Here is a 27,150-nt window from a genome sequence, read left to right on the forward strand (position 1 = left end):
ACACACACAGAACAGCAGCACAGACAGCCCTGGGTCAGGCACACAAACACCCCTGGGTCAGGCACACACACAGGAACAGCAGCACTTTAGTCCTATCTTCATCAGGTATCTGAAAACAAACCTAGGTGTTTTCTAAATCAAAATAATATTTAAGTCACTTTAGCTTAATAATTTAACTGTATTGATATAATTACTGAATTTGTTTTTAAAGAGAACTTAGAGAATTGCTATTTAGACAATTTTCCAATTCTCTAATTTAAAAATTATCAACTGTTACAGACTCTAAGATAACATACAATGCTTTAATACTTGATAATTATCTAATTTCACATGTGTTATCGATTATGTGTATCATCTAATTAATTCCTAATTACTATTACATTCTTCTTTGTTACACATATTATTTTACTTGGATGTTTCTTTATATTTGTAACTAAAAACCTTAGTAATAACAGCTTATGTCATTATCTTACATATCCCTATATAATTTATAAAACAAAATTAATCAATGTTTTATGTCTTATATTAAAGAAAAGATAGAAAAAAGAAAAGAACTTGCCAAGGAAATGTCCCTGTGGCTGGGGTCCAGGACTTTGAGCAGGACTCGGATCTCTCTCTCGCTCTGATACCCCTCGTTCTCATCGTCCTTGAGGCTGAGCATCCCTGAGTAAATCTGGGTCCTGGTGCCCCTCCCCAGGTGTTCTCCCTGAGACAAAGCAGGGTTTGTCAGGCAGGAAGCAACAAGATTTACACAAATATTTACGGGAATCTGCACTTATTTCTGTCTGATCTGGTTACAGACGGAAATTGTTGCTGTGAGAACCCAATGAGTGGAGCTGCTTTTGTTCAGAGAGCTTGGGGCCTCGTGCAGGCTGCCCCAGAGCAGAGTCCCAGAATAAAGCAGGGATTTATTCACAGCATCTCCTCTATGGATCCACCTTGGGCAGCACCAGAGCCCAGCCAGGGCTGCACCCAAGATGAACCAAAATGGCCCCAAAATGCACGAGGGGCACGGGCTCTGTCCCTGGGATCAGTTCTGCTCCATTTGCACCTTGCAGTTCATTGTCCCATTGCAGCTTTAGCCCCTGCAGTCCCACCCTGCTTGTTTTTCTCTCTCCAGCCCACGGTGTTTGTGCTCCTGGGCTGAGATTGGGATCATTTGTCCTTGGTGCCCAGCTGGAGCAGGAATTGTTTTGTCTCCCTGCTCTGTGCACAGAGCTCAGCATCCCTGATGTGAACCCAGCCCCACACACTAAAGCAGCACAGAGTGTGAAAATAGAAAAACCAAACCCTGAGGTATCAAGCTCTGAGCATCCTCCCCACATGAATTCCTTGGATATTGCACCTCCACATCACCCAACAGGTTCCCTGGGATTGAGCACTCCCAGACTAAACAAAAGAATAAACAACAGCTGGGGCTCTTATTCACAAAGTGCTGCTGAGGTGATCTTTAATGTGTTTCCAAAAGTGAGAGGAAGTAATATTTCACTGCAAGGCTTTGTTTGGGGAAGCAATTTCCTCCAAAATAACATCCTGCCTTAGGATATTTTTGCAGGATGCTGACTGTAAACACCAACCCAAACCCAATCTCTGTCTGCAGTGATGCAACTAAAAAATCCCCAGTATCTTTTTATTTCACAGAAGCAGCCAAGGGCGTGACTTAAGAGCTCTTTTGGCAACATTAAATCTGATTTAAGTGTATTCAAGGCCCTGTGTGTTTGTTGAGGTTCATTCAGGTGACCTGAATAACTACAGACAAGGGGAAATTTGAAATTTTGGGGAGGCTTAAACACAGAATTCTGACTGCTCAGAGCTTTTGAACACCTCACCTTTTTTACTGTAGAATATTGTCTTAAACCTCTGTTTCTCTGATAAGTCAGGCTTTAAAAAATACACCCACAACAAACCAGCTCTTAAGACTCCCAAGAAATGACCTTAAAACCCCTCTTTTCCATTAGAAAACTTGAATATCAATTTCATTTCCAGTGAAAGGCATCACTCCTGAGCTCCTCTTTGTCCACACAAAGCCATACAAGCAGCAGGATTCTGCCAGCAGAGGCCTAAACCCAAACAAATCAATCAAAAATAAATCAAGCTGCAGCTGCAGTTTGCTGAGGGGAGCTGGGAGGGGCAGGGCAGGCAGCAGGGCTGCTTTGGTGTCCCTGCAGGGCTCAGGGACAGCCACACTCCTGGCTCCCAGGGCAGCTCAGCACCTGGGGGAATTTGGATGAGTTAGAGATGGGACCTCTGAGCTGCTTCAGATGATGGGATTTATTTTTCTTATCTTCTGCACAGGCAGGAAGGGTGAGCTGGGCTCACATCTTCACTGCACGGCTCAGAGGGTCACAAGCCCTTCAGTCACGATCCTTTTAAGGGTTTATTAACCAATAAAACACTGCCAGCAAGGATATTTATGCTTTTGACCCAATCCTTACATATTTGGTCTTATGGACTCCTGTGAGCTTTCTTAGCCAATCATGTTATAGCAAACCTACAACAGCAAACCTGCATTCTAAACTCCTTGTTACCTTTGTAACTACTTTTATTCTTTCTATCTCTTAAACTCTAAACTTTCCTGTACTTAGCTTAACGTGTCTCTGCTTTAAAAATACACATTTATTTCATAAATCCACATCCTCCCTTCTGGCACATCAGTTTGGGAGCCTTTCCCAAGGTCTCAGGCCAAACCCTGGGTTTGACTCCAAGCTTCAGATGACCCCCCAAGGTTCTGGGGGCTCCCCCATGCCAGCCCCCCCCCCCAGGCTCCCACCTGCACGATCTCCTCCTTGCGGATGCGGTGGAAGCTCAGCTGCCCCATGGGATACACTGGCTGCCACTCCTGGGCCTTCTTGGTGGCCACCAGCAGGTTGGAGATTTCTGCAAGGCAGGGGCAGAAAATATCCTTAAAGCTTTCCAGAGAAACTGCATTGCCCCCTCCCAGCACCAACATGGATGGAAAGGCATAAAATCCCCCCAAAAAAGTGGGGAAAATAAACTTGGCTTCGATTTCTTCTCATTCAACAGAGAAATCACTACAGCACAGTTTCATGTTTACATTTAATTACAGAGTTATTATCAGCCAGATCAGGGTGATTTTGAACAACTGAACAGTTTTCTGCACAAAGATTGAAAGAGAAAATAGCTGTGCTGTACATGGGATAAAATGGAATAAAACATCCTCTACCCCCTCCTGCAGCAGGGCCATCTCCTCTCCAGTGTGCAAGGGGGAGCCTCATTTCCTCTTCACCCCCTTCCAAACTCCCTCTACTCTGGGAAGCACCAACAGTGCTCCCAGGGCTCTGGAATCCAGCTGGGGATGGGCAATGAGCAGAAGGAACAGGCTCAAAAATCCACTTCCCACTGCTGCAGGGCAGATGCAGGTTTTGCACATGAATTCTGCCCTCCTGGCATTATTTACTGGGACGGGGATGTGAGTGGGCATCTGGGCTTCCTCCTGCTGTGAGCAGAACCTGGCACTGGGGCTAAATCATCCTCTGGAATTCTGGAGTCACCAGGAATCACCACACCCTGCTTCAGTCCTGCATCCCCTGCATTCACTTCTTTGTCAATATCTGATGAAATATTCAAAAATAAGGAAAAAACCCACCAGGGAAGGGACAGAACAGGGAACATGCACTGAATCCTGCTGCAGCTACAGCCAGGGAGGAGCTGAAGTGGGCAATCAACTCCCTGACCCTTTTTATTTCATTTTATCCCAAATCCAGCCATCAAAATGAAACCAAAATATCAGAAGTGCAGCGTGCCCCTGCTCCAGAGCCTGAGCCATGCTCTGGGTGCAGAGTGAGAGCTCAGGGACTGTCCCAAAGCCCCAGAGCAGCAGGTGATTGATGTGGCTCAGTTATTCCCCTGCTCGAACAGGAAACCATTATCAGCTCAGCACAATCACCCCACTGTGCTTCCTCTGGCACACCAAACCCAGTGCAAGGCTCAGAGTTCATAGCAAACAGCTCCAGAGAGGGCTGGCAGCACCCAACAGCTGCCCCATTGTCCCTCAGATGGCACCTCACAGATGATTTCCTGCCACCAGGCTCTTCAGGACATCGGTTTAGGGACCAAAACCCTTCCCTGTTGCCTGGTGCAGATGAGTTATTAAACAGCAGCTCACAGGGGGAGCAGACCAAGAGATCCCAACCCTCTTTTCCCCTCCTCAAACCTGCCCACGGCATCTGACAAAATTCCTCCCCAGAGAAAGAAAAATCTTTAAATTTTTTTTAAGAGCTTCACACCAGGATACAGCACTAAAATACACGAAAGGAGTCTGGAGATTGATCCCTTGCAACAAGAAAACCCTGCAAGGCCAGGCTACCTCTGGGTCTGGGCTGGCAGCACCTCTTGAGGGTGAAGCTGATGTTGTCTGTGCGCAGGATCTGCCCCTTCAGGTGGTCCATGAGGTCTTTCAGGGATGCAAAGGATTTGTTGGAGCCATGGAGGAAGTACCCCCCCTTCTTCACCTCGATCTGGAAGTTCTTGTAGGGGCCTGAGTTATTCATCACCTGGGGGTGGAGGGAAAAGAAAGGAAATAGGATCACTGCAGTGAAGGATTGTTTGTAAAGCCATCAAAGCTTCCCAAAACTTTGGCATCACTGCAGCTCATCCCCTGCTCCTAAGTCAAGGTCCTCTAATCAAACTGCAACAGAGCAGAAAAAAACCCAAAATTCCTGCAATTTTCACTCCCAGGAAGGCTCAGAGAGAAGAGCAACAACATAAAGATGCAATCAAAGCTCAAATTACAGCTTTTTTTTTTTTTTGTTTGCAGAGCCTGAGGTTATGCAGAAGTCTTCCCTCTTCTGGATGATTTTTTCTCTTTGTCTGGTCAAGAACTGCAGAATCTGGAGCAGGGTTTCAAAATCTCAATTTAAAAATAGCAAAACTCCCTCTCCCACCCCAGACTGCTCAACGAGATTTCAGCTGGTGTTGAGATCCTCCAGTTTCACTGGGGAAGGGCTGAACTCCTGAACTTCCCCACACCAGGAGCTCTCAGGATCTCCCCTCTGCAGCTTTGGGTCACCTCCCCCTTCCCCCTTTTCCAAGACAAAATTCCTTTCTTGTTTCACTGCTAAAAGAGAGACCTGATCATATTTTTTTTTTTTTAAATCTACAGGAGATACACCCAGTATCAAATATCTCTTCCTGACTCACCACTGATTCCATGACCATTTTTTGCTAAGAGAAGGATTTATTTTGTTATTATTTATTGTTTGTTATCTATTATTTACTACTTTATTTACTATGTATTATTTAATTTGTTATTTATTATTATTCTTGTGTGAACACTTTAAATATCCTCCCAAACCACCAAGCCAGCTGCAGGCTTCCAGCTGAGGCTGGTGTGGGAATAAAATCCATGAAAGGAATTAAATCCATGTCCAGAAAGGCTCCAGGGAAGCTGCACCATGCTCAAGGCAAGGTGAAGTGACAAATTCTCCATGTCAGGAGTTTAGAATTCTTCATTTTTATCATGTCTGACTGGGAGGAATGGAGCTGCTCTGGATTTAATTAATCCCATTTGGAGAGAAGGCACAAAGGGCTGGGAGGAAAAGCCAATTCCCTGCCCAGAGCTCAGGGTGGGTGCCCTGAGGACAATCCCTGTTGGAATCCATAAGGTTAGAGGATTTTTAGGAAATGGTTAAAAAAAGTATGTAGGCCTTAGATTAGAGTTTTGTTAGCATTGCAGAAAAGTTTTCCATGCAAGCAGAAAAGCTTCCCAAGCAGTAGACGTGACAAACAACAATCGACCTCTGTAGAAGCAACAAAGTTATTTAATGTATATCTTTAGAGTTCTTCTATTAGCATGAATAGAACTTTGTTCTTTGTCTCTTATGAACCAGTCTTTGTTTTAACTATCATTATGTGTGTTTTATAAGATTAGATAAAATGCTTGTCAATATGTGTTTTCTGTGTGTGATTGGCTGAAATCTAGACTGAGATGATTTTATGTATTTTTGTATCAGCCCTCCCAGAAGAGACTTTTTAGCGTAGATCAGTGAGCTGTCATGTCTCCATTTTGTATTTTGAAACTGATGTGGTAGAAATAAAAGCAAAAATCTCTTCACTAGTCTAGTTACAATGTTGTCCAATTCTAAACGTTTTGCTGCAGCATAGCGGGTTCCTTTTTTAACACGTGGGTTCCTGACACAATTACACTTATATCTACCCTTCCCTGCAAATCCCCATCCCCAGGGAGCAGATTCCTGCTGGGAGCAGACTCCTCCTGTACCTCTGAGCCCTCCAGGCAGGTGACAGTCATCAGGATGTGGTTGAAGTTGGTGCAGCTCCACCTCAGCACGTACATGCCCACCTCGTTGCCCTCCTGCCTCAGCTTGTTGATGGCATATTCCGTGCTGCAAGGGAATGGAGAGGGAGAAATACAGCAAGGAGCAGCCAAAATTCTCATTTTGGGGTGGGACAGAGTGCAAACCTCTGTTTGGGGGGTAACAGCGACTTAGAAATATTGATATTGTTATGAAAGTGGGATTTAAGGGTGCATGGCTCACATTGGGCTGCACAGAGCAAGGGAGGAAGGATTTAATAAAGGGAATTCTGCACCCAACACTGTGCAGGTGAACTCCAGGATTTCTACAGTTTGCAGCTTAAATAAAGGGAATAAAGGGAATAAAGGGAAATAAAGGAGAATAAAGGGAATAAAGGGAAATAAAGGGAATAATAAATAAATAACAATAAAGAGAATAATAATAAAATAAAAAAAACAAATTAAAATAAATAAAATAATAAATAAGAATCAAAATGTTCTCAATAAAGGGGAAAGCCATAAAGGTTGGAATTCTGCATCCAGCATTGTGCAGGTGAACTCCAGGATTTCTACAGTTTGCAGCTTAAATAAAGTGAATAAAGTGAATAAAGTGAATAAAGTAAATAAAGGGAAATAAAGGGAAATAAAGGAAAATAAAGGAGAATAAAGGGAAATAAAGGGAAATAAAGGAAAATAAAGGGAATAATAAATAAATAAATAACAATAAAGGGGATAATAAAAAATAAAAATAAAGAAAGAAAATGGATAAAATAATAAATAAGAATCAAAATGTTCTCAATAAAGGGGAAAGCCATAAAGGTTGGAATTCTGCATCCAACACTGTGCAGGTGAACTCCAGGATTTCTACAGTTTGCAGCTCAAATAAAGGGAATAAAGAGAATAAAGTGAATAAAGGGAATAAAGGAAATAAAGGGAATAAAGGGAATAAAGGGAAATAAAGGGAAATAAAGGAAAATAAAGGGAATAATAAATAAATAACAATAAAGGGGATAATAAAAAAATAAAAATAAAGAAAGAAAATGGATAAAATAATAAATAAGAATCAAAATGTTCTCAATAAAGGGGAAAGCCATAAAGGTTGGAATTCTGCATCCAACACTGTGCAGGTGAACTCCAGGATTTCTACAGTTTGCAGCTCAAATAAAGGGAATAAAGAGAATAAAGGGAATAAAGGAAATAAAGGAAAAAATGGAAATAAAGGGAATAATAAATAAATAAAAATAAAGGGAATAATAATAAAAAAATTAATTAAAATAAAATAATTAATAAGAATCAAATTTTTCCCAATAAAGGGAAAGCCATAAGGGTGGGTGGAGGGAAGAGAATTCCTTTAGGTGTTTAAAAACCCAAGGCTTTGTTCATCCAGTCAAGGACTGGGGTGAGTGAAGAGACACTTCCACTCTCTACCTAAAATATTCCCATGTGTCCATGGAGAAAACTCTCAGAACACTCCTTGAGTGCAGAAACACTGAGTTTACAGATGAGAAAGGAGAGAAACACTCATTTTTTCCTTTAATAAAATGAAATTTTGGTAACCACCACCCACCCAAACCCCTCATTTCCTCAGTGGATTCACCATGAGAGGAATGATCAAAAACAAAACCCCAAAATGCAGAAGAGAGTGACCGGATGGGCCCACAAACCTCAAAATGCAGAAGTGACTGACCAGATGGGTCCATGAACCCCAAGATGAAGGAGGGACCGACCAGATGGGCCCAAAACCCCCAAAATGCAGGAAGGACTGACCAGATGGGCCCAAAATGAAGGAGGAACTGACCAGATGGGTCCATGAAACCCAAAATGCACAGGGACTGACCAGATGTGCCCATAACCCCAAAATGCACAGGGACTGACCAGATGTGCCCATAACCCCAAAATGCACAGGGACTGACCAGATGTGTCCATAAACCCCAAAATGCACAGGGACTGACCAGATGTGCCCATAACCCCAAAATACACAGGGACTGACCAGATGTGTCCATAAACCCCCAAAATGCAGGAGGGACTGACCAGATGTGCCCATAACCCCAAAATGCACAGGGACTGACCAGATGTGCCCATAAACCCCAAAATGCACAGGGACTGACCAGATGTGTCCATAAACCCCAAAATGCAGGAGGGACTGACCAGATGAGCCCAAAATGAAGGAGGAAGGGACCAGATGTGCCCATAACCCCAGAATGCACAGGGACTGACCAGATGTGCCCATAACCCCGGAATGCACAGGGACTGACCAGATGTGCCCATAACCCCGGAATGCACAGGGACTGACCAGATGTGCCCATAACCCCAAAATGCACAGGGACTGACCAGATGGGGCCGTGGCAGCCGTTCTTGATGTTGTGCTGGATGAGGGGAGGAGCCACGTCCGTGCACAGGTAGTGGTGGGCGTCTGCAGTGAGCCTGAAGTAGCCATCGACCAGCGAGGTGAAGGACAGCGCCTCGGCGTGCGAGCCCAGCCGCAGCTCCTGCCAGCACAGCCACACCACAGCTTGTCACACACAATTCAGCTTTAAAAACATTTCAAACTTCCTCCCAAAACCTTGGGGATGTGTTGCACCAGCTTATCCCTTGCTCCTCAGTGAAGGTTTTCTAATTGAATGGCAATAAAGCAGAAAAAAGCCTAAAATTCCTGGAATTTTCACTGCCAGGAAGGCTCAAAGAGAGGAGCATACATAAGGTGCAATCTTACACATAAGAGCAACATAAGGACGCTATCACCCAACAAAAAAAGTTTTTTTTAAGAAAAGTTTTAAAATATTTTATTCCATTATCAGTCTCGTTGAAGGGTGATACATAAGAGATGCAAAACTCTACACCATTCTATCAGAATCTATTTCCTGGTTACAACACCTTAGAAATGTTTTTATAAATTAATTTTTGCCACATAATGCTGCTAATACTTCTAACACCAATCATCAATATTTTTACCTATATTTTACCTATACTTTTACCTATATTTCACACAAATCACCTGTATTTTTAGCCATATTTTACCTATATTTTTACCTATATTTAACACTAATCACCTATGTTTATACCTATATTTTTACCTATATTTAACACCAATCACTTGTATTTTTACCTATATTTTTACCTACATTTAACACCAATCACCTATATTTTAACCTATACTTTAACCTATATTTAACACCAATCATATATTTTTACCAACATTTTACGTATACTTTTATCTATATTTCACCCAATCACCTATATTTTTACTCATATTTTACCTATATTGAACAGAAATCACCTATATTTTACCTATATTTAATACCAATGACCTATATTTTTCCCCCACATTCTCCTGCTACAATGCATCTTTCACAGCTCTAATTCTCTAAAATATCTGGTGTTTTTGCAAGGCCATCTTTTGAAACTTATTGAAACTTGTTTCTAGTTCAATCTCTCTCAACAATGCCATCTTTATTCTATGGCATTCTTAATCAGCACACTTTATCTCAGAGTTTGCACAAAGAAGTACAAAACAGTGGGAGCTTTCTGTCAGGTTTTGAAATCCTTTAAAATTAATTTTCCACATCTCCCCCTCTTTTTTGGTCTGTAAAAATTTCTTTGATGGTTTTATTTATCATTGGCTTCACACAGTGAAGTGCACAAGGCACTATTACTGACACAGTATATTAGTAATAAACTATATTATAAAATATTGGCGTCAGGACACCAGGAATGCTGGAACATCCCTGGAATATTTGGATTAATGAGGAATATCCATCAGCCACTTCTGGCTATAGGAGGATGGGATTTAGTGGCCATTCCCTGCCCTGGCTCCACTGTCACAAATTCTGGAATTCCTCATGGGATTTATGAGGAAAATTCTGTGCCAGTGTGGACACAGCTGCACTTTGAACACCATTTTTGCTGTGCCCAGTGTCAAGTCCAGCACTTTTGGTGTTATTTACACTCAAAATGTCCCTTAATTGTCACCTTGTGCCCAACACCAGCCTGGCTCCCCATGGAAGAGAAAGGATCCAGCAGGGAATTAAGTGATCCAGCAGGGAATTAAACGATCCACCAAGGAACTAAATGATCCAGCAGGGAATTAACTGATCCAGAAGGGAATTAAAATTATCCAAAAGGGAATTAAGTGATCCACCTGGGAATTAAGTGATCCAGCAGGGAATTAATTAAATGATCCAGCAGGGAATTAATTAAATGATCCAGCAGGAAATAAAATGATACAGCAGGGAATTAAGTGATCCACCTGGGAATTAAATGATCTACCAGGGAATTAAGTGATCCAGCAGGGAATTAAATGATCCAGCAGGGAATTAATTAAATGATCCACTAAGGAATTAATTAAGTGATCCAGCAGGGAATTAATTAAATGATCCAGCAGAAATTAAATGATTACCAGGGAATTAAGTGATCCACCAGGGAATTAATCAAATTATCCACTAAGGAATTAATGAAGTGATCCACCAGGGAATTAATTACAAGTTCCAGCAGAAATTAAATGCTCACCAGGGAATTAAGTGACCCACCAGGGAATTAAATGATCCACCAGGGAATTAAATGATCTACCAGGGAATTAAGTGATCCAGCAGGGAATTAAGTGATCCACTAAGGAATTAAGTGATCCACTAAGGAATTAATTAAGTGATCCACCAGGGAATTAATGAAATTATGCAGCAGAAATTAAATTATCACCAGGGAATTAAGTGATCTAGCAGGGAATAAAGCGATGCAGCAGAAATTAAATGATCTACCAGGGAATTAAGTGGTCCACCAGGGAATTAAGTGATCCACCAGGGAATTAAATGATCTACCAGGAAATTAAGTGATCCAGCAGGGAATTAAGTGATCCAGCAGGGAATTAAGTGATCCAGCAGGGAATTAATGAAATTCAATGCCCCAGCAGGGAATGAAGTGACCCAGCAGGGACTCCAGGCCAGGCTCCAGGGAAGCTGAGGCAGCCCCAGCTGAGGAGAAGGCACAAACTCAGCGGGAGGGTTTGAAATGCTCCCCTGAGCCCTCCTGGCCGTGCTCACCATCCTCTTGTTGTCCTGCTTGTTGATGCTGACCGTGGCCTCCTTGATGACGATGTGGGTGATCTCAGGGAAGTAGGAGAAGCTGTTCCACGCCTCCCGCAGTTTGTGCTTCTCCTCCTCCTTTTTGCCTTTGCCGTCGGATTTCTTCTTCTTCTCTTTCTCTGTCTGGACGGGCTGCAAAGGTATTTGGGATAAAAGCTTCAGTCAAAATTTAGCACAGTGGTTCTACTCTAAACCAAAAATTCATTATAGAATAGCAATAGAAATTAATTATGTATTAGTTACAATTATAAACAATAATTATTATATGAATTATAAAATTAATCTAAATTATAAAATAATAAAAATAATTATTTGTTAATTAGATTTATATAGTTGTTGTATAAATTATAAAATTAATCTAAATTATAGAATAATAATGTAAAATATATAATATAATGTATTGCAAGACAGTTACTCTAAACCAAAAATTCATTATAGAATAATAATAAAAGTTAATTACTTATTAATTAGATATATATTATTATATTATATAATTATATATATATAATATATATTATTATATTATATAATTATATAATATTATATTATTATATATAATTACTTATATATAATAATATAAATTAATTACTTATTATTTAGAATTTTAGAACAGAATTATTGTAAAAATTATAACATTAAACTCAATTATAGAATATAAAATATAGAATATAATGTATTGTAATACTTTTACTCTAAACCAAAAATTCATTCTAAAATGATGATATCAATTATTTATTAATTATAATTATAGAATAGAATTATTATAGAAATTATAAAAATAATATAAACTAGAGAATAATAATATAAATATAATAACATGAAATATATAATATATTGTACTCTAATACATTTGCTCTATACCAAAAATTCATTCTAGAATAGTAACATTAATTATTTATTAGTTGGAATTATATAATAATTATATCAATTATAAAATTAATATATACAATAATATAAAATATAGAATGTAATGTATTGTAATACAATTACTCTAAACCAAAAATTCATTCTAAGACAGTAATATCAATTCATTGCTTATGAGTTAGAATGATAGAATAGAAATATTATATAAATTATAAAATTAATATATAGAATAATATAAATTCATTATTAATTAGACTAGATTTATAGTATTGATTATTAAATTAATATAAATTCTATATTAATAATATAATATATAGAATATATATTATTCTAATGCCTAGAATAAATCCATTTAGTTCTGGGATGTTTTTCACAGGGTGTTTCATTTTCCTGGTAAAAGGGCTGCCCACAGAGATTGTCCAGTGCTCAGTCTTGGATAAAAGTCCTGAGCTTGGTCTGGTCTCCAAGCCTAAAAAGGGGTTGGGCTGGAACTGCCTGAGCTCCTTCCAACCTGGACAATGCTGCAATCCTATAAAAGCCCCTCCAACGCAAAGCTGTGTCTGAAGCCCACAGGCACCTTTCAGCACTGTCCTGTCCCCAAATCCCCCTGAATTCCCATTCCTCAGGCTACTCACACTTGGCTTGAGCCTCCACTGGATGCCGTTGTTCCCTGTCACCATCACCTCGTACTTCTCGTTGTCGCCACAGTTGAATTTATTCATCTCATTCTCAGCAGAGATCAGCAGGAACGAGGTCTCAAAGATCTCTGCCCCATAATACTTGGTCAGGACCTCCATGGTGGATAAATATTTCACCTTCAGGTCCCGGGGGGAGACGCTGTTGTTGCAGATGGTTTTGTTGTTGAACTCCTTGAGGAAATGCTTGAAAACGTTATTGATCCGAATCCTGGTCAGGAAATTCCTCTGCCTGATGGTCCTGTTCAGAGTCTCAGGGATATAATGCTTGTAACTGGGAGGAGAAGCAAGGGATTAAATTACAATTAATTGAATTGATTAAATTAAATTAAATTAAATTAAATTAAATTAAATTCCTCCTGGGAGAGCAGCAGAGGCAGCAGGGACAGAGGGTGGATCCCAGCTCACCTGATGTCCTTAGGGAGCTCTGGCAGCTTCACATTTTTCTTGATGGCATCGTGGGAGATGGCCAGGACAGCCATCCCCAGACACTCATTCTCTATCTCATGGACCTCCTGGTCGTTTTTGGGGTCTCGGATGGGTGCCAGGCCCTTCACTAGGTCATACTGGCCCTGAACACAACAAAAAACCCCAAATTACCCAGTTGATCTTCCCCAGAGTTTGTCCCTGAGCCAGGAATTCATGCCAGGATCCTTGGGCAAGGAGAAATCAGCCCACCAAAAATTCACTTTTTAAAAATGAACTACAGAAATCACCATCCCTGGCCCCTTTTAGTACCTTCAATATTTATTTTCTGCTCCACAAAACCAACTTTGTGCCTCTGCTTTATCCCTGCCCTTCCCATCCAAAGCCTGTCCTGGATTCATCTCCAAGCCAAGCCTTGCTCTGGGACAGTCTGGAAAGTGTTTGGTTATCAAAGAGCAAAGACATTTCTGTGCCTCATTGCTTTAATGTTTCCCTGGAATTCTCCTTCCTTGTGGTTCCCAGTGTAAAAATCCTGCAGGAATTCTACTCAGAACCAACAGTAAATGGGATTTCATCTGTGCATTCAATTTGCTCTTTCATCAACCTGAATTTTCCAAATTTTGGTGAAACCTGACAGCTTTGGTTTGAAAAATCCTTTGGAAAGCACAAGAGGAGAGCAAAACTGCAGTGAGGTTATCAAACTTTATCACCACGGGGTTATCAGTAAATGTTTATCAATCTTTAACACCACCCAGTAAAAAAGCCTCATTAAAAGCACCCAGCCCTGCCAGATTTCCCCTGCTGCTGCTCCTCTCCAGCCCCAACTCTGTGCAAATGTCCCACAAAAGGTGACTGAGAGCGTATAAAACACAAATAATTCACTTTAGAAGAAAATATCTATAAAAATAAAATAATTTTTTGGTTGGGAGAGAGGATTTGCTGCATGAAGGAGCAAATCCTCTCCTCTCCACCAGGCAGCAGCAAAAAGAAAAATCTTTCCAGTACTAACAGGATACATAGTGTGTATTTTAGGAGCTTAGAAAGAGGCTTTTAAAGCAGAACGCCACAGTTTTTATAGGATAAAAATCCCATAAAATTTTGATTTATGGGAATACAGCATGAGAGACAATTCCAACCTGGGCAAACATGTATTCCAGGGAATTGGCATCCAGGATGGGGGTCCCCTCTGGGGCCAGCTTCTTGTCATAGGCCTTGGCCCTCCTGGGGGAGTGTCTCCACACCGAGGGCTCGCTCTCGCTCGTCCCGTGCCAGTTGGTGAAATAGTATCTGCCAAAAAAGCCAGAAACTTGAAAAATGCCTTGGGAAAAGCCTCCATTTCTACAAGATAATCTGGGTTTTGGAAAGTAAAGCAGCTCAAAGCAAGAATTGTTCAAATTTCTGCCCAAATTTCAAGGTTAAGTAGTGCAACATTCCAGCATGTTCCTGGCCTGAGGAACTGGGGGAAAATGTACAATTATTATGGATTATTAGGGTTTTTTTCCTTTTTTTTTTTTTTTTTTTTGTTAGAGAGATGGAGCACCTCTCCTGTGAGGAAATACAGATTTGGGAATTTTGGAAATGTTCACCTGGAGAGGAGAAGGATCCAGGGAGAGCTCGGGGCCTGAAGGGGCTCCAGGAGAGCTGCAGAGGGACTGGGGACAAGGATGGAGGGATGGGACACAGGGAATGAATTTAAGATGAAAATGGGTAGATTTAGATGGACATTGGGAAGGAATTCCTGGCTGGGAGGGTGGGCAGGCCCTGGAATAGAATTCCCAGATTTGCTGTGGCTGCCCCTGGACCCCTGCAGCGCCCAAGGCCAGGCTGGAGCAGCCTGGGACAGTGGGAGGTGTCCAGGGATGGGATGGGATGGGATGGGATGGGATTTAAGGTCCCTCCCAGTCCGAACCAGTTTGGGACTGACATTTATGAAGCCCCAAATCTCCAGTGTCAAGGCTGGAGAGGCCCAACCTCAGTGCAAAGTCAGGATCTTCAGCAAAATAAAATGAGTATTTTTAGTTGAGCTTTTCTTAGGCAAGAACTCCAACCCAAAACTGAGCCAGAAACTCCTGACAAGAACCAGAGGAGCCTCCAGGACTCCCTGGGCTGAGGGCTGGAGAGCAGAGCAAAGCAAACCCTGCTGAAACCCAGGGGAAATGACTTTGCTTCCCTGTTCTCCTGCAGAAGAGGAGTCAGAATTAATAACTGCAATTCTTCTGTTATTTCCTGAAAATAATCATGGGCAAGGTCTGGGCATTGTTTGGGACTGAGAGGAGACTCTGCTCCTTTCCCTAATTAACTGCTCTGATTAACACCACAAAAACAATTGGGGCCCCATTGTTTGAGGGATGGGGAAATCCAGGAGAATCTTTTCCTTGGAAAGCTCCAGGGCTTCCTGGGAGACATTTTGGGGATTTCACTTCCACAACAGGAACAGGAACGCGAATTTCCCCATTCCCAAGGAGCTGGGGAGGGAATTGTGCCCCTGAGCCCCAGCCCTCCCTCAGAGCATCTTCCATCACCATTCATCATTAGCTTACATATCCCTTTGCAATTTTACAAAATTAATTTAATTTAATTTAATTTAATTTAATTTAAATTATATTATATTATATTACATTATATTATATTATATTATATTATAATCATATTATATTTAAATTACATTATATATTGTATTACTTATTATAAAATTATATGATGTTTTATTATATATTGTATTTTTATTATCTATTGTATTCTTTATTATTACCTTACATATTATTTTATTATATGTTATATTATTTATTATAATTTCATTTAATATTTTATTATCTAGCCCCATTCTGCACTTCCAAAATTTAAATAAAATCCTCCAATCCCTACAAAAAAACAGAAGTTGACTTATATTTTCACAAATACAAAATCTAAGTAAATTTCAATAAAAAATATAAAGCTCTGTCAAGTAAAAAAAAAACACTAACCACTCCACAAACAAAAAACACACCCACACAAATATAGATTACGTAAAAATGACAACCCTTGTATTTCACCCACCTATATATAGTTATATAAAAGTTATATAATTTTATAAAAAATTATAAACTTGAAGTTCCTTTATAAGGATAAAAATCAGCAGTATTATAAAATTTTAATGAAATAATAAAATATAAAATTCAATCAAATATATATACAACAAATAATTAGCAATGTTATCAATACAGTATTCATAATTCAAACAAGAGGGGGAGATGCTAAAACTCTACGTATTAAAAATTTTAAACTTTCTTTACTAAGAAACACAAATCCACAAAATACCACAAAAATACTACAGAAACCCACAAACTACTACAAAAATACTACAGAAATCCACAAAATACTACAAAAATACTATACAGATAATAGAAAAATACTGTAGAAATCCAAAAAATCCTACAAAAATACTACAGAGATCCACAAAATACTACAGAGATCCACAAAAAATACTACCCAAATACTACAGAGATCCACAAAATGCTACACAAATACTACAGAGGTCCACAAAATACTACAGAGATCCACAAAATGCTACACAAATACTACAGAGATCCACAAAATACTACAAAAATACTATAGGAATCCACAAAATACTACAGAAATCCTATACAGATAATAGAAAAATACTGTAGAAATCCACAAAATACTACAAAAATACTACAGAGATCCACAAAAATACTACCCAAATACTACAGAGATCCACAAAATCCCACAATCTGCCTCCAAAACCCCCCCAGAAAGGAACTGGATCCCTTTCCCACAGCAAAACCCAAACCCAGCTATGGAAGGGTTAAATTCTCCTCCTCTCTGAGCAATGACTCCAGGATATTACAAAATCCTGGGGTTTCTCATTTTTAAAAAAATGCAATAAATAGAACTTGAGGCAAGTGAGAAAACCACAGGGAGCTCAGAGAGTTTCTGTGAAAAGCCCTTTAAACATCACCAAAGTGCAGCAGCATCTGGCACTGATTTAGGGCAGAGGAGGAGAAATTCACACAGAAAACAAAAAGTTCTCAGCAGAGGGAGAAAAGTCAAAGCCCCACAAACATCTCAGCCCAGGCACATCGTTCATTTTAGAGATTTCACTATAAAGGACATGACTAAAACCTATCAATGTAAGCAAAAATACAAATTATTTCATTTCTGAATTGTCATGTACAGTTAATCCACTGTTCTATTTAAAAAAAAAACCAAACTAAATTTAAAAAAATTTAAAAATTCATTTTTGAATTATCATGTACAATTAATCCACTGCTCTATTAAATTTTTCTGAAAAACTAGAATTTTTTAATTAAATAAACCCAAACAATTACAGTACAGTTAATCAGTAAAAATTCTAAACAGTAACAGAACAGTTAATCCACTGCTCTATTAATTAAAAAAAACTAAAACTTTTTAAAATTAAAATATTTTTAAATTAAAAAAATTAATTTCTGAATGACCACATACACTTAATTCACCACTGTATTAAAAAAATTAAAATAATTTAAATTTAAAATACTTCTTTAAAATTATTTTTAAAAATTCATTTCTGAATTATCATGTACAGATAATTCACTGCTCTATTAAAAACAAAATACATTTTAAAAATTAAGTTCAAAATTTAATTTTGTTTTTACAAATTCATTTCTGAATTATCATGTAGAGTTAATCCACTGGTCTTTTTTTTTAACTAATTTTTTATAATGAAAAAATTTAAAAATTTTAAAAATTCATTTCTGAAAGATGATGTACAGTTAATCCATTGCTGTATTAAAAAAATTAAATAAATTTTTATTTAAATTTTTTTTAAAAATCACTTCTGAATCATCATATAGAGTTAATCCACTGCTCTATTAATTTTTTTTAAAAACTAATTTTTTTAAATTAAAAAATTTAAAATTTAAAAAATTCAATCTAAATCATCATGTACAGTCAATCCACCACTGTATTAAAAACATTTTAAATAATTTTTAAATTTTTTAAAATTTCATTTCTGAATGATCATGTACAGTTAATCCACTGCTCTATTAACAAAAAAACCCCTTTTTTTTAATTAAAAAATTTAAAATTTAAAAAATTCAATCTGAATCATCATGAACAGTTAATCCATCACTGTATAAAAAAAATGTTAATGAATATTTAAACAAAAATTCATTTCTGAATGATCATGTACAGCTAATCCATCGCTGTATTAAAAACATTTTAAATAATTTTTTAAATTTCTTTTTAAATTTCTTTTCTGAATGCTCATGTACAGTTAATCCACTGCTCTGGAACACTTCAAATGGAAATTCAACCCTAAAAGCACTGACACAAACCCAGTGGTTTGGAGCCAATTTTTCAATTTACTTTGACCTTGCTCACTCCCAGCTTTGTGAAAACAACTTCTCCAGCTTTTCCAACTCTTTTTTTTAAAGATTAAACCCCAAAGATGCAAAAAGAAATCAGGAGATGTTTGAGGCTCCTGCTGCTCATCTCTCCTCTAAGCTGTGCAAACCCAGCTGCTGATTTTGGTGCTGCTTCCCTGCTTCTCCAGAGAGCTCAGAATGAATAAATCCCATTTTCCAGGTGTTTCCTTCCTTACCTCATGCGATAATGGAGCCTGAAGGATGATTTTTCCTCCACCTTGAAGAGCTGGTTTGGTGCATACCAGAGCTTTTTGTTCTCATCATACAGAGCAAAGAGGTTGTGGCACAGAGGGGACACAGCTGGCACAAAAACACACAAATGGATGAATCACAAAGCTCCAGGGCACATCCACGCCCCAAAACACAAAAGCATAAAGCAAATATTGGATCATGAAAAGAAACTGATACTGGGATCAGCCTGAAACACATACTGGGGAGGAAAGGTTGAGGTGGAGCTGTCACCTGGGTTCAACCCATGGGGTTTGGGGTGGATTTAACAGAGATTGCTGCTCTTAAAGTGATCCTCAAATCCTGATTTTGCCCGAAGTCTAAGCTCCAAAGAAATTACTTATAACCTTCATTTTGTCCAGGTCACAGAAAAGGGAGTTTTACCAAACCCACAACTTTGTTCTCAGCTTTATTTTGTTAATAAATTCAACCCCCAGAGGTGAAAGGAGGTCTTGGCAAACCAGCTGAAAGTTGGTGGTTCCACAGAGAAAGCTTTGGTCTGTTCCAGCTAAGAACAGACTTTGACATTAATGGGCTGATCTGATTTAACTCTGCATTTACTCCATCCCAGATCTCTTTGGGATGGATGTTTACTCCATCCCAGACCTGTTTGGGGTGGATGTTTACTCCATCCCAGATCTGTTTGGGGTGGATGTTTCCTCCATCCCAGATCTCTTTGGGGTGGATGTTTACTCCATCCCAGACCTGTTTGGGGTGGATGTTTCCTCCATCCCAGATCTGTTTGGGGTGGATGTTTCCTCCATCCCAGATCTCTTTGGGATGGATGTTTACTCCATCCCAGACCTGTTTGGGGTGGATGTTTCCTCCATCCCAGATCTCTTTGGGGTGGATGTTTCCTCCATCCCAGATCTGTTTGGGGTGGATGTTTACTCCATCCCAGACCTGTTTGGGATGGATGTTTACTCCATCCCAGATCTCTTTGGGATGGATGGATGGTTACTCCATCCCAGATCTCTTTGGGATGGATGTTTCCTCCATCCCAGATCTCTTCGGGATGGATGGATGGTTACTCCATCCCAGATCTATTTGGGATGGATGTTCACTCCATCCCAGACCTGTTTGGGATGGATGGTTACTCCATCCCAGATGTGTTGGAATTCCTTGTCCCAGCTCTGGAGCAGCTGCACCATCTGTGGGTTCAGAGCCCCCAAAGAGAAGCTCCTGCACACCAACATAAATAGGTGGGTGTTAAATACCCCTCACTTAAATCTCTTAAAAAACAATATAAGCAGTCCTTTGGTGAGGTTTGTCCTGCAGATTTCCATCATTTCAGCCATTCCTATGGAAGAGGAGCAATTAGGCAAATGAGCTGAAGGGGATTCCAAGAATCAAAGAAAACATTTGAGAGCTGCAGGAAAATTCCTGCCCAGTTCCCCCGTTCACACCCCACAGCAGCTGGTAAGGTTTGGTGTTCCATGGGAAAAGAACCTCAGAACTGTAAATACAAAATCCCACTGTGCTGTGAGATCAAGCAGATATTAAATCCACTTTTCCTGTGGAATTCCAGGTGTTTGCTGAGCCCAGCCCAGAGGGAGGAGCACAGCACAGCCCTGCCACGTGAGGGATGCACACGAGGTCAGAGCAGCTTAGTGGGGATTTATTGGGATGGGGAGGCTCTTCCTCTGACTGCCCCACAGAGGATGCCTGACTCTGGCTGCTGCCAGGCCCCTGGGAGCTGAAATGAACCCAAACACTCACAGCACTTCTGGGCAGCCTCAATGCACAGCTCCTCCGAGGTGAACTCCCCGCTGGAGTAACAGAGGGGGGCTTTGTCCTGCAGGTAGAAGAGGATTTCCAGCCCCTGGTGCTGAGCCTCCAGGTTGAGCTCATTTTTCTTGGTGCTCCTCATTTTTGCACAGAAAGCCATGGCTTTGCAATCTTCTTTTACGTTGAGATACTGGGAGTGCAGAGAAAAGAGCAAAGGGAAACGTGAGGGGAGTTGGGATTGTCAGGACACAAACCCATCACTGCTGGCTGGGCACCAGCATCCTCCACACCCTCAGGTGGGGATTTATCCAAAACCAACCAGGTGAAAACAGGAAAAAAGAAATGTCAGTGATTATTCTGGTTCTGGGAACTGTGCTCCAAATCATTCCCTTCTCTTCTGGTGGTGCCACAGCTTTCCTGCAAGGTTTCTCTCCTCAAAGCAGAAATAACTTTCACATCCTTCAGCACCTCCTTGGCTGGAAAACAACACTTGAGCCTGAGTGATTTAAACAGCTCATTTGATGTTTCCTTCTTTAAAAAATCAGCTTCTATTTTTACAGGCCCTTAACAGCAAAATATTTTTGTTTTCTCCCCTCTCACCCTTTGTGTTTGAAACTGCTGATGGTTTATGAGTCATGGTGTATTTTATAAGATTTATTGGCATTTATTTTTTATTACTACTTCTCTGTCTCTCCAGGAGGAAAGGGTAGCACTGAGTAGGTTTAATGCAAGAGCTTTTAGATAGCCAAGGATGCACAACAGGGCAGCTCTGACTCAAAAGAAAATTGGTTTTCATACCCAGTGCTTAAACAGAAAGAGCAGAAAGTTACTTGAGTTATTTGGGTTCTTTGTTCCATGTTTTTCTAAGCTTTAAAAAGCCCAAACCACCAATTTTAGAGTTTATGAAATTAATCCTCCCACCAAAAAAACAATAAAAAAATGAACCTCCAAAGCCAACACACCTGCATTTATGTGCCTGTGGGATCCTCTACACAACTGAAATGGGTCTTCACTCTCCCCTGGAGAAGCTTCGCTCTCACTGAAAAAAGAGGGAAAATAAAACATCAGGAATGGCTTTGTACAGCTGGACGCACAAATGAAATGGTCAGGCTGATAAATGTCCACCTGCAATCCTAGGGAACAGATTAATAATAATAATTAATAATAATAAATGATGATGATGACGATGATGATGACGATGATAATAATAATAATAATAATAATAATAATAATAGTAGTAATAGTAATGATAATAATAATAATAATAACTGAGACCTGGATCTGGCCTCAGCCAAGCCAGCCCCAGGAACCAGCCAGGAGAGGAGTTTGGGCACATCCACTGATCCCTTCTGACACTTTGGGGGCACAGCCTGAGGAGCAACCAAAAGCCAGGGAAACCTTGGTTATTCCCTGGATTTCCCCCTGTTTTCAGTCTGGAATTGTTCTCCTCACAAGCCTCAGCTGTGACACCACAGGGACATTTTCCTCTGTGCTTCACCTCCTCCATGCCTTCATTCCTCACATTTTTCATCAGATATTAATTCCAATTTCATCAGATATTAATTCCAATTCTCCCCTGCTCTCTGTTTTTCCCTGCCCTTCCAGATTATCACTTAAAATGTGCCCAAACTAAACCTGACAGTGCTGCTGCTTTGAGAAGCCTCACCCATCACTCATCCGAGGCTGAAGGTTCCTCCTCTTCCAGCCTCCCTCCCTCCTTTCTCCCTCCTCCCCATCCCTGCCAAAATGTGTTTCACATAAATGGGTGTTTATTATTTTTGCTCCAGCAGTGTGAGTTAATCTGACCTAGCAGACTTCAGCAAATATTGCTCTAAAAGCCTGAGGCTCAGTCTGGGAGAAGTCAGACAGAGCCACACAACTTCCCTGGTGCTTGGGAAGAGCCAAAAAAACCTGATCCCATCCCAGAAAAAAAATTATATTGGAGAGCCTGGCACACATTCCCAATTAAATTGCATTTTTCTGCCATCTCTGCACTTGAATGCTGAACTTGAGGTTCCAGACTCATTCTCTTGGCAATAATATGGGGAACAAGAAATTGAGAGTGTGATTTTTGGGATATGCCCACAAGCCAGGAATTATTTCTGCACAGCACCATAAAACTGAAATGCAAAAGGTGAAATATATTAATATGAATTAATATTATACTAATATTATTTATATAATAGGTAAGATTTATAAATAATCTTATATTAATTTTATTTCCACACAGCACCATAAAATTGAAATGCAAAAGGTGAAATATATTAATATCATTAACATGAATTAATATTATATTAATATCATTTATATAATAAATAATATTTATACATAATTTTATATTAATATTATTTCTCCACAGCACCATAAAATTGAAATGTAAAAGGTGAAATATATTAATATGAATCAATATATTACTTATAAAATAAATAATACTTATAAATAATTTTTATATTAATATTATTTCTGCACAGCACCATAAAATTGAAATGTAAAAGGCGAAATATATTAACTTGAATCTAATTAATATCCCCTTTTAAATTACATATAACTGGCACTCAATAGATTTTAATGTCTGTGTGGGCCTAATGTTAAAAAGATGGTCCAGATGTTTGAAGATGTGAGGGGGAATATAAAACCACTGCCTTTTACAGATCCATAAATCAAACTTCTTATTTTTCAACAGGGCAGCTTTGCTTTGGTTAAAGGCTCCTCCTCTTGGTTTTAGTCACAGCAATTCCCAGAATGCTGAAACCTTAAAGTGCTGCTCATTTACAAAACCTTCTGGGTTTGAACCAAACAAACCACCATCCAACCCATGATTTATTATTTCCTAATGGCTTTCCCAGACATTCCCTGCTCATTGTCAGGGATTCACCTTTCAAAAATGCGTTTTCATCTTCCACAAAGGCTCCTTCGAGCCAGACAAATTCCTGCTCTGTCTGAGCATCCTTCTCCACACCTACACAGTCAAATGCTTCCTCTCTGAAAAGTGATTTCTATCCTTTGCCACTGTCTCAGAGCCCCACAATTGTTATTTGTGTATTTTTTGTCTCTTCCCTACCCCAAGGGATGTGCTCAGTGCCTGCTGCATTTGCTTTTTTCAGGCATATTTTAATTTCATTTCATTTCTGTTTCTCCCAGTGGAAGGAGCTCTTTGTGGTGCACCCTCCAAAATATTTTTGGGAATGCAGGATGGCTTTTCTTCAGCTCCCAATCCCCCAGCAAAGGCTTTTCCTGCTTATTTAAAATCCTGACCCACCCATGGCTGGCCAAGGGAAGCCAGGTGAGGAATTATATATTATCCAGAGCCCTCAAAAACTTCTGATATCACAAAGAAAAATGAAATAGGGGGAGCGAAATCTAAAGGTGGGTTGTTAATCAGTTTGGCCATTAATAATAGGATATTTGGGAGAGAATAATATTTGGTAAAAACTCAAGTTCCTGGCTATGATTTGCTACATTTGAAACCCAGCAGCTCCAGCACTTTTAAGGAAAAAACCAAATGTACAACAGTATTTGTTAAACAACACCTTTAGACTAAGAAAAGGCAGATGCAGAAATTAAATAATTTTGAAACTCTGTGCAGATCTCCCTTGGGCCAGAAGGATGCTGCTCCCCCAAGCCCACAGTTCACCATAACCCAGGATCCTGGAGGCCAAATGCAAAGATGGAAGGTCCATTGCAGGGGCAAAAGTCCCTAAAATACGAATGCAGGAAAATCCCAGCTAAAATGTGACCAAGCCAAAACTCACTCTGAAGCATCATTTGCAAGTTCTTCCTCTTTTTTTGCCCTGTCAGCCAATCTAGTTTCAGGTTTCCTAACCTCTTAGACACTGAAAATTTAGATACATGAGCACATGCTATTTGTTTTCCACAGGATTCTCTCACCAAATGAGCATTTAATTTGTTTTAATTATTTATCACTGTGTTTATTCCATGCTTTTACTCAGAGTGATCACATCACAGGCTGTTTATCCCAAACCAGAATTAACAACTCCCCTTGGGTTTTTCTGTGCAATCCATGCTGTGATATGACTGATCCACGCTGTAAAATTGTGTTTTAAAACAGGGCCAGGAGGGCACAGAATGGGAATTTTCACCAGGAGTGGTCCATGTGCAGTGAAGTTCTCAAGAACTGAAAAGCAGCCAGCTTCATTAGTGTCACACTACTATTAACAGCTATTAAATATTTCCATTTTTAGCTCTCCAGCTCTGAAAGCAGAGGAGCCCAACTCCTGGTGTGCTCTGAGTGCTGCCCAAACCCAGCCCTGCCCTGCTGCACCCTGAGGACTGACCCTGCTCCTTTCCTGTGCCTTTCCAAGGCATTTTCAGCCACTTCTCTGAACTCCATGACGTGTCACCAGTGTGGGAAGAGGTTTCTCTGCCCTCTCAGAGAGCTGGGTGTTCATTTCCCACCTTTATTGTTCTGCCTGCAATGGCTGGGACAGATGCAGGAGGCACAAAAACACAAAATCCCATTTTTTTTTCTGTATTACCTGCTCCTTCCAGCCTGGTTTTCCTTTGGATACAGACTGGGCTGCTATAATGACCAATTTTTCATGGTTGGTCGGGTGGGAAGTGATGTTTAAAGGTCACAACCTGTCTGCAATGAGCAGAGGCATCTTCAGCTATGTTTTTATATCTTATAAATGTGTGCTTAATTCTCTTTCATCCCCAATTTCTGGTATAATAACTTTAAATGATACAATTCTTGGGGTTTACAACCAATTATTCTGCTTTTGTACAGTCAACCCCAAGCACTTCTCTGCTAAACCCAAATCAATTTCCTTGGAGGCAAAGGAAATTTATTTGCGTTTAGCAGGGAAGTTCAATTTTCTTGAGGCAAAGAAAGCCTCAAGAAACCTTCACAGAAACCTTCCAACAACAACCTGATTTTTCTGTAATTAAGTTTTAATTAGAGAATTAATTTAATTTTGATAAGTTTTTCCTCACAACTATCTAAAACCAGCCTTATTGCTCAGGCTGATGCTGACGGGGCTGAAGGGGCATTCCAGTGCTAAAGTGATTTACACGGACAATTTGTTTTTATTCTTGCCTGGGACACGGCATTAATGATCCTTTTCCTTCCTTGATGTTCTCCTCTCTGCTCCCCGTGCCCAGGCAGCTTGGGGCTGAAGATGGGATGGGAATTCTCTGGAGAAGAGCCACGGCCCCTTCCCAGCAGAGCAGAGCAGGGCTCCGGGAAGCGCGGCCCCTTCCCGCTGGCACGGCGCTGATTCCAGCGTTTCCTGAGGGGCACCTCAGTCAGACCTGTGCAAGAGCTTCCAGGGAAACCATCCTGACACACAGCCCAGGGGTTCCCCACAGGAGAAAGTGTAAAGGGCTCTGCAGGGCTTCTTCCTGACGCCTGACGTGGCACTGACCCCAGCAGGTCACTGCAGCAGGATGTGGCCGCGCTCCGGAGAAAAGTTAAACTTCCATGGGATGAAATTAATGGGAATGAGGCACTGGGAGCGGGGAGGGCTCAGCACACCCCAGCCCTGCTCACACACCCCAGCCCTGCTCACACACAGAGGAGGGCTCAGCACACCCCAGCCCTGCTCACACACCCCAGCCCTGCTCACACACAGAGGAGGGCTCAGCACACCCCAGCCCTGCTCACACACCCCGGCCCTGCTCACACACCCCGGCCCTGCTCACACACAGAGGAGGGCTCAGCACACCCCAGCCCTGCTCACACACCCCGGCCCTGCTCACACACCCCAGCCCTGCTCACACACCCCAGCCCTGCTCACACACCCCAGCCCTGCTCACACACCCCGGCCCTGCTCACACACAGAGGAGGGCTCAGCACACCCCGGCCCTGCTCACACACCCCAGCCCTGCTCACACACAGAGGAGGGCTCAGCACACCCCAGCCCTGCTCACACACCCCGGCCCTGCTCACACACCCCAGCCCTGCTCACACACCCCAGCCCTGCTCACACACCCCGGCCCTGCTCACACACAGAGGAGGGCTCAGCACACCCCGGCCCTGCTCACACACCCCAGCCCTGCTCACACACCCCAGCCCTGCTCACACACCCCAGCCCTGCTCACACACCCCGGCCCTGCTCACACACCCTGGCCCTGCTCACACACCCCGGCCCTGCTCACACACTGCAGCAGCTCCAGAGCGTCAGTGCAGCACACACTCAGCAAGAGCTGGGTCCAGGGAATGGCTCTGCCTCCTCCAAGAGAGCAGAACACGCTGCAGTCAGGGTGCAGATCCATGGAATGGGAAGAGTGGAGAAGAAGGGGGAATGGAAGAAAAGCCACCCCAAAAGGAGCCATGTCTGTGCTGACTGGGAGACCAGAGCAGGCCAACATCACCACACAGATGGACATGGAGACACTGGAGCAGCCCTCACAGGGCTTGTGTTCCCAGCCCCATGAGGCTGGAGAGGGGCTGGGAGCACAAACCCTGTGAGGAACCCCTGAGGGAGCTGGGGGTGCTC

General features: G+C 41.0%; 1 protein-coding gene across 1 annotated transcript in view; it reads right to left on the reverse strand.

The window, feature by feature from the left end:
• JAK1 (Janus kinase 1) overlaps positions 1-27,150 on the reverse strand; it is a 62,337-nt gene that overhangs the window by 15,472 nt on the left and 19,715 nt on the right. Inside the window, exons 2-13 of the mRNA XM_054285728.1 lie at positions 21,655-21,731; positions 20,684-20,882; positions 18,913-19,036; positions 14,468-14,618; positions 13,314-13,477; positions 12,846-13,179; positions 11,305-11,478; positions 8,603-8,760; positions 6,239-6,362; positions 4,328-4,514; positions 2,771-2,877; positions 560-706 (exon numbers count right to left, since the gene is read on the reverse strand). Coding sequence (XP_054141703.1) covers positions 560-706; positions 2,771-2,877; positions 4,328-4,514; positions 6,239-6,362; positions 8,603-8,760; positions 11,305-11,478; positions 12,846-13,179; positions 13,314-13,477; positions 14,468-14,618; positions 18,913-19,036; positions 20,684-20,882; positions 21,655-21,660 — 1,875 coding nt within the window. The 5' untranslated portion in view covers positions 21,661-21,731. The remainder of the gene's footprint in view (positions 1-559; positions 707-2,770; positions 2,878-4,327; positions 4,515-6,238; positions 6,363-8,602; positions 8,761-11,304; positions 11,479-12,845; positions 13,180-13,313; positions 13,478-14,467; positions 14,619-18,912; positions 19,037-20,683; positions 20,883-21,654; positions 21,732-27,150) is intronic.

Source organism: Melozone crissalis, unplaced genomic scaffold (genome assembly GCF_028551555.1).
Source record: "Melozone crissalis strain CALT ecotype California unplaced genomic scaffold, PUWL_Pcris_2 ptg000045l_1, whole genome shotgun sequence".
Lineage (NCBI taxonomy): Eukaryota > Metazoa > Chordata > Aves > Passeriformes > Passerellidae > Melozone > Melozone crissalis.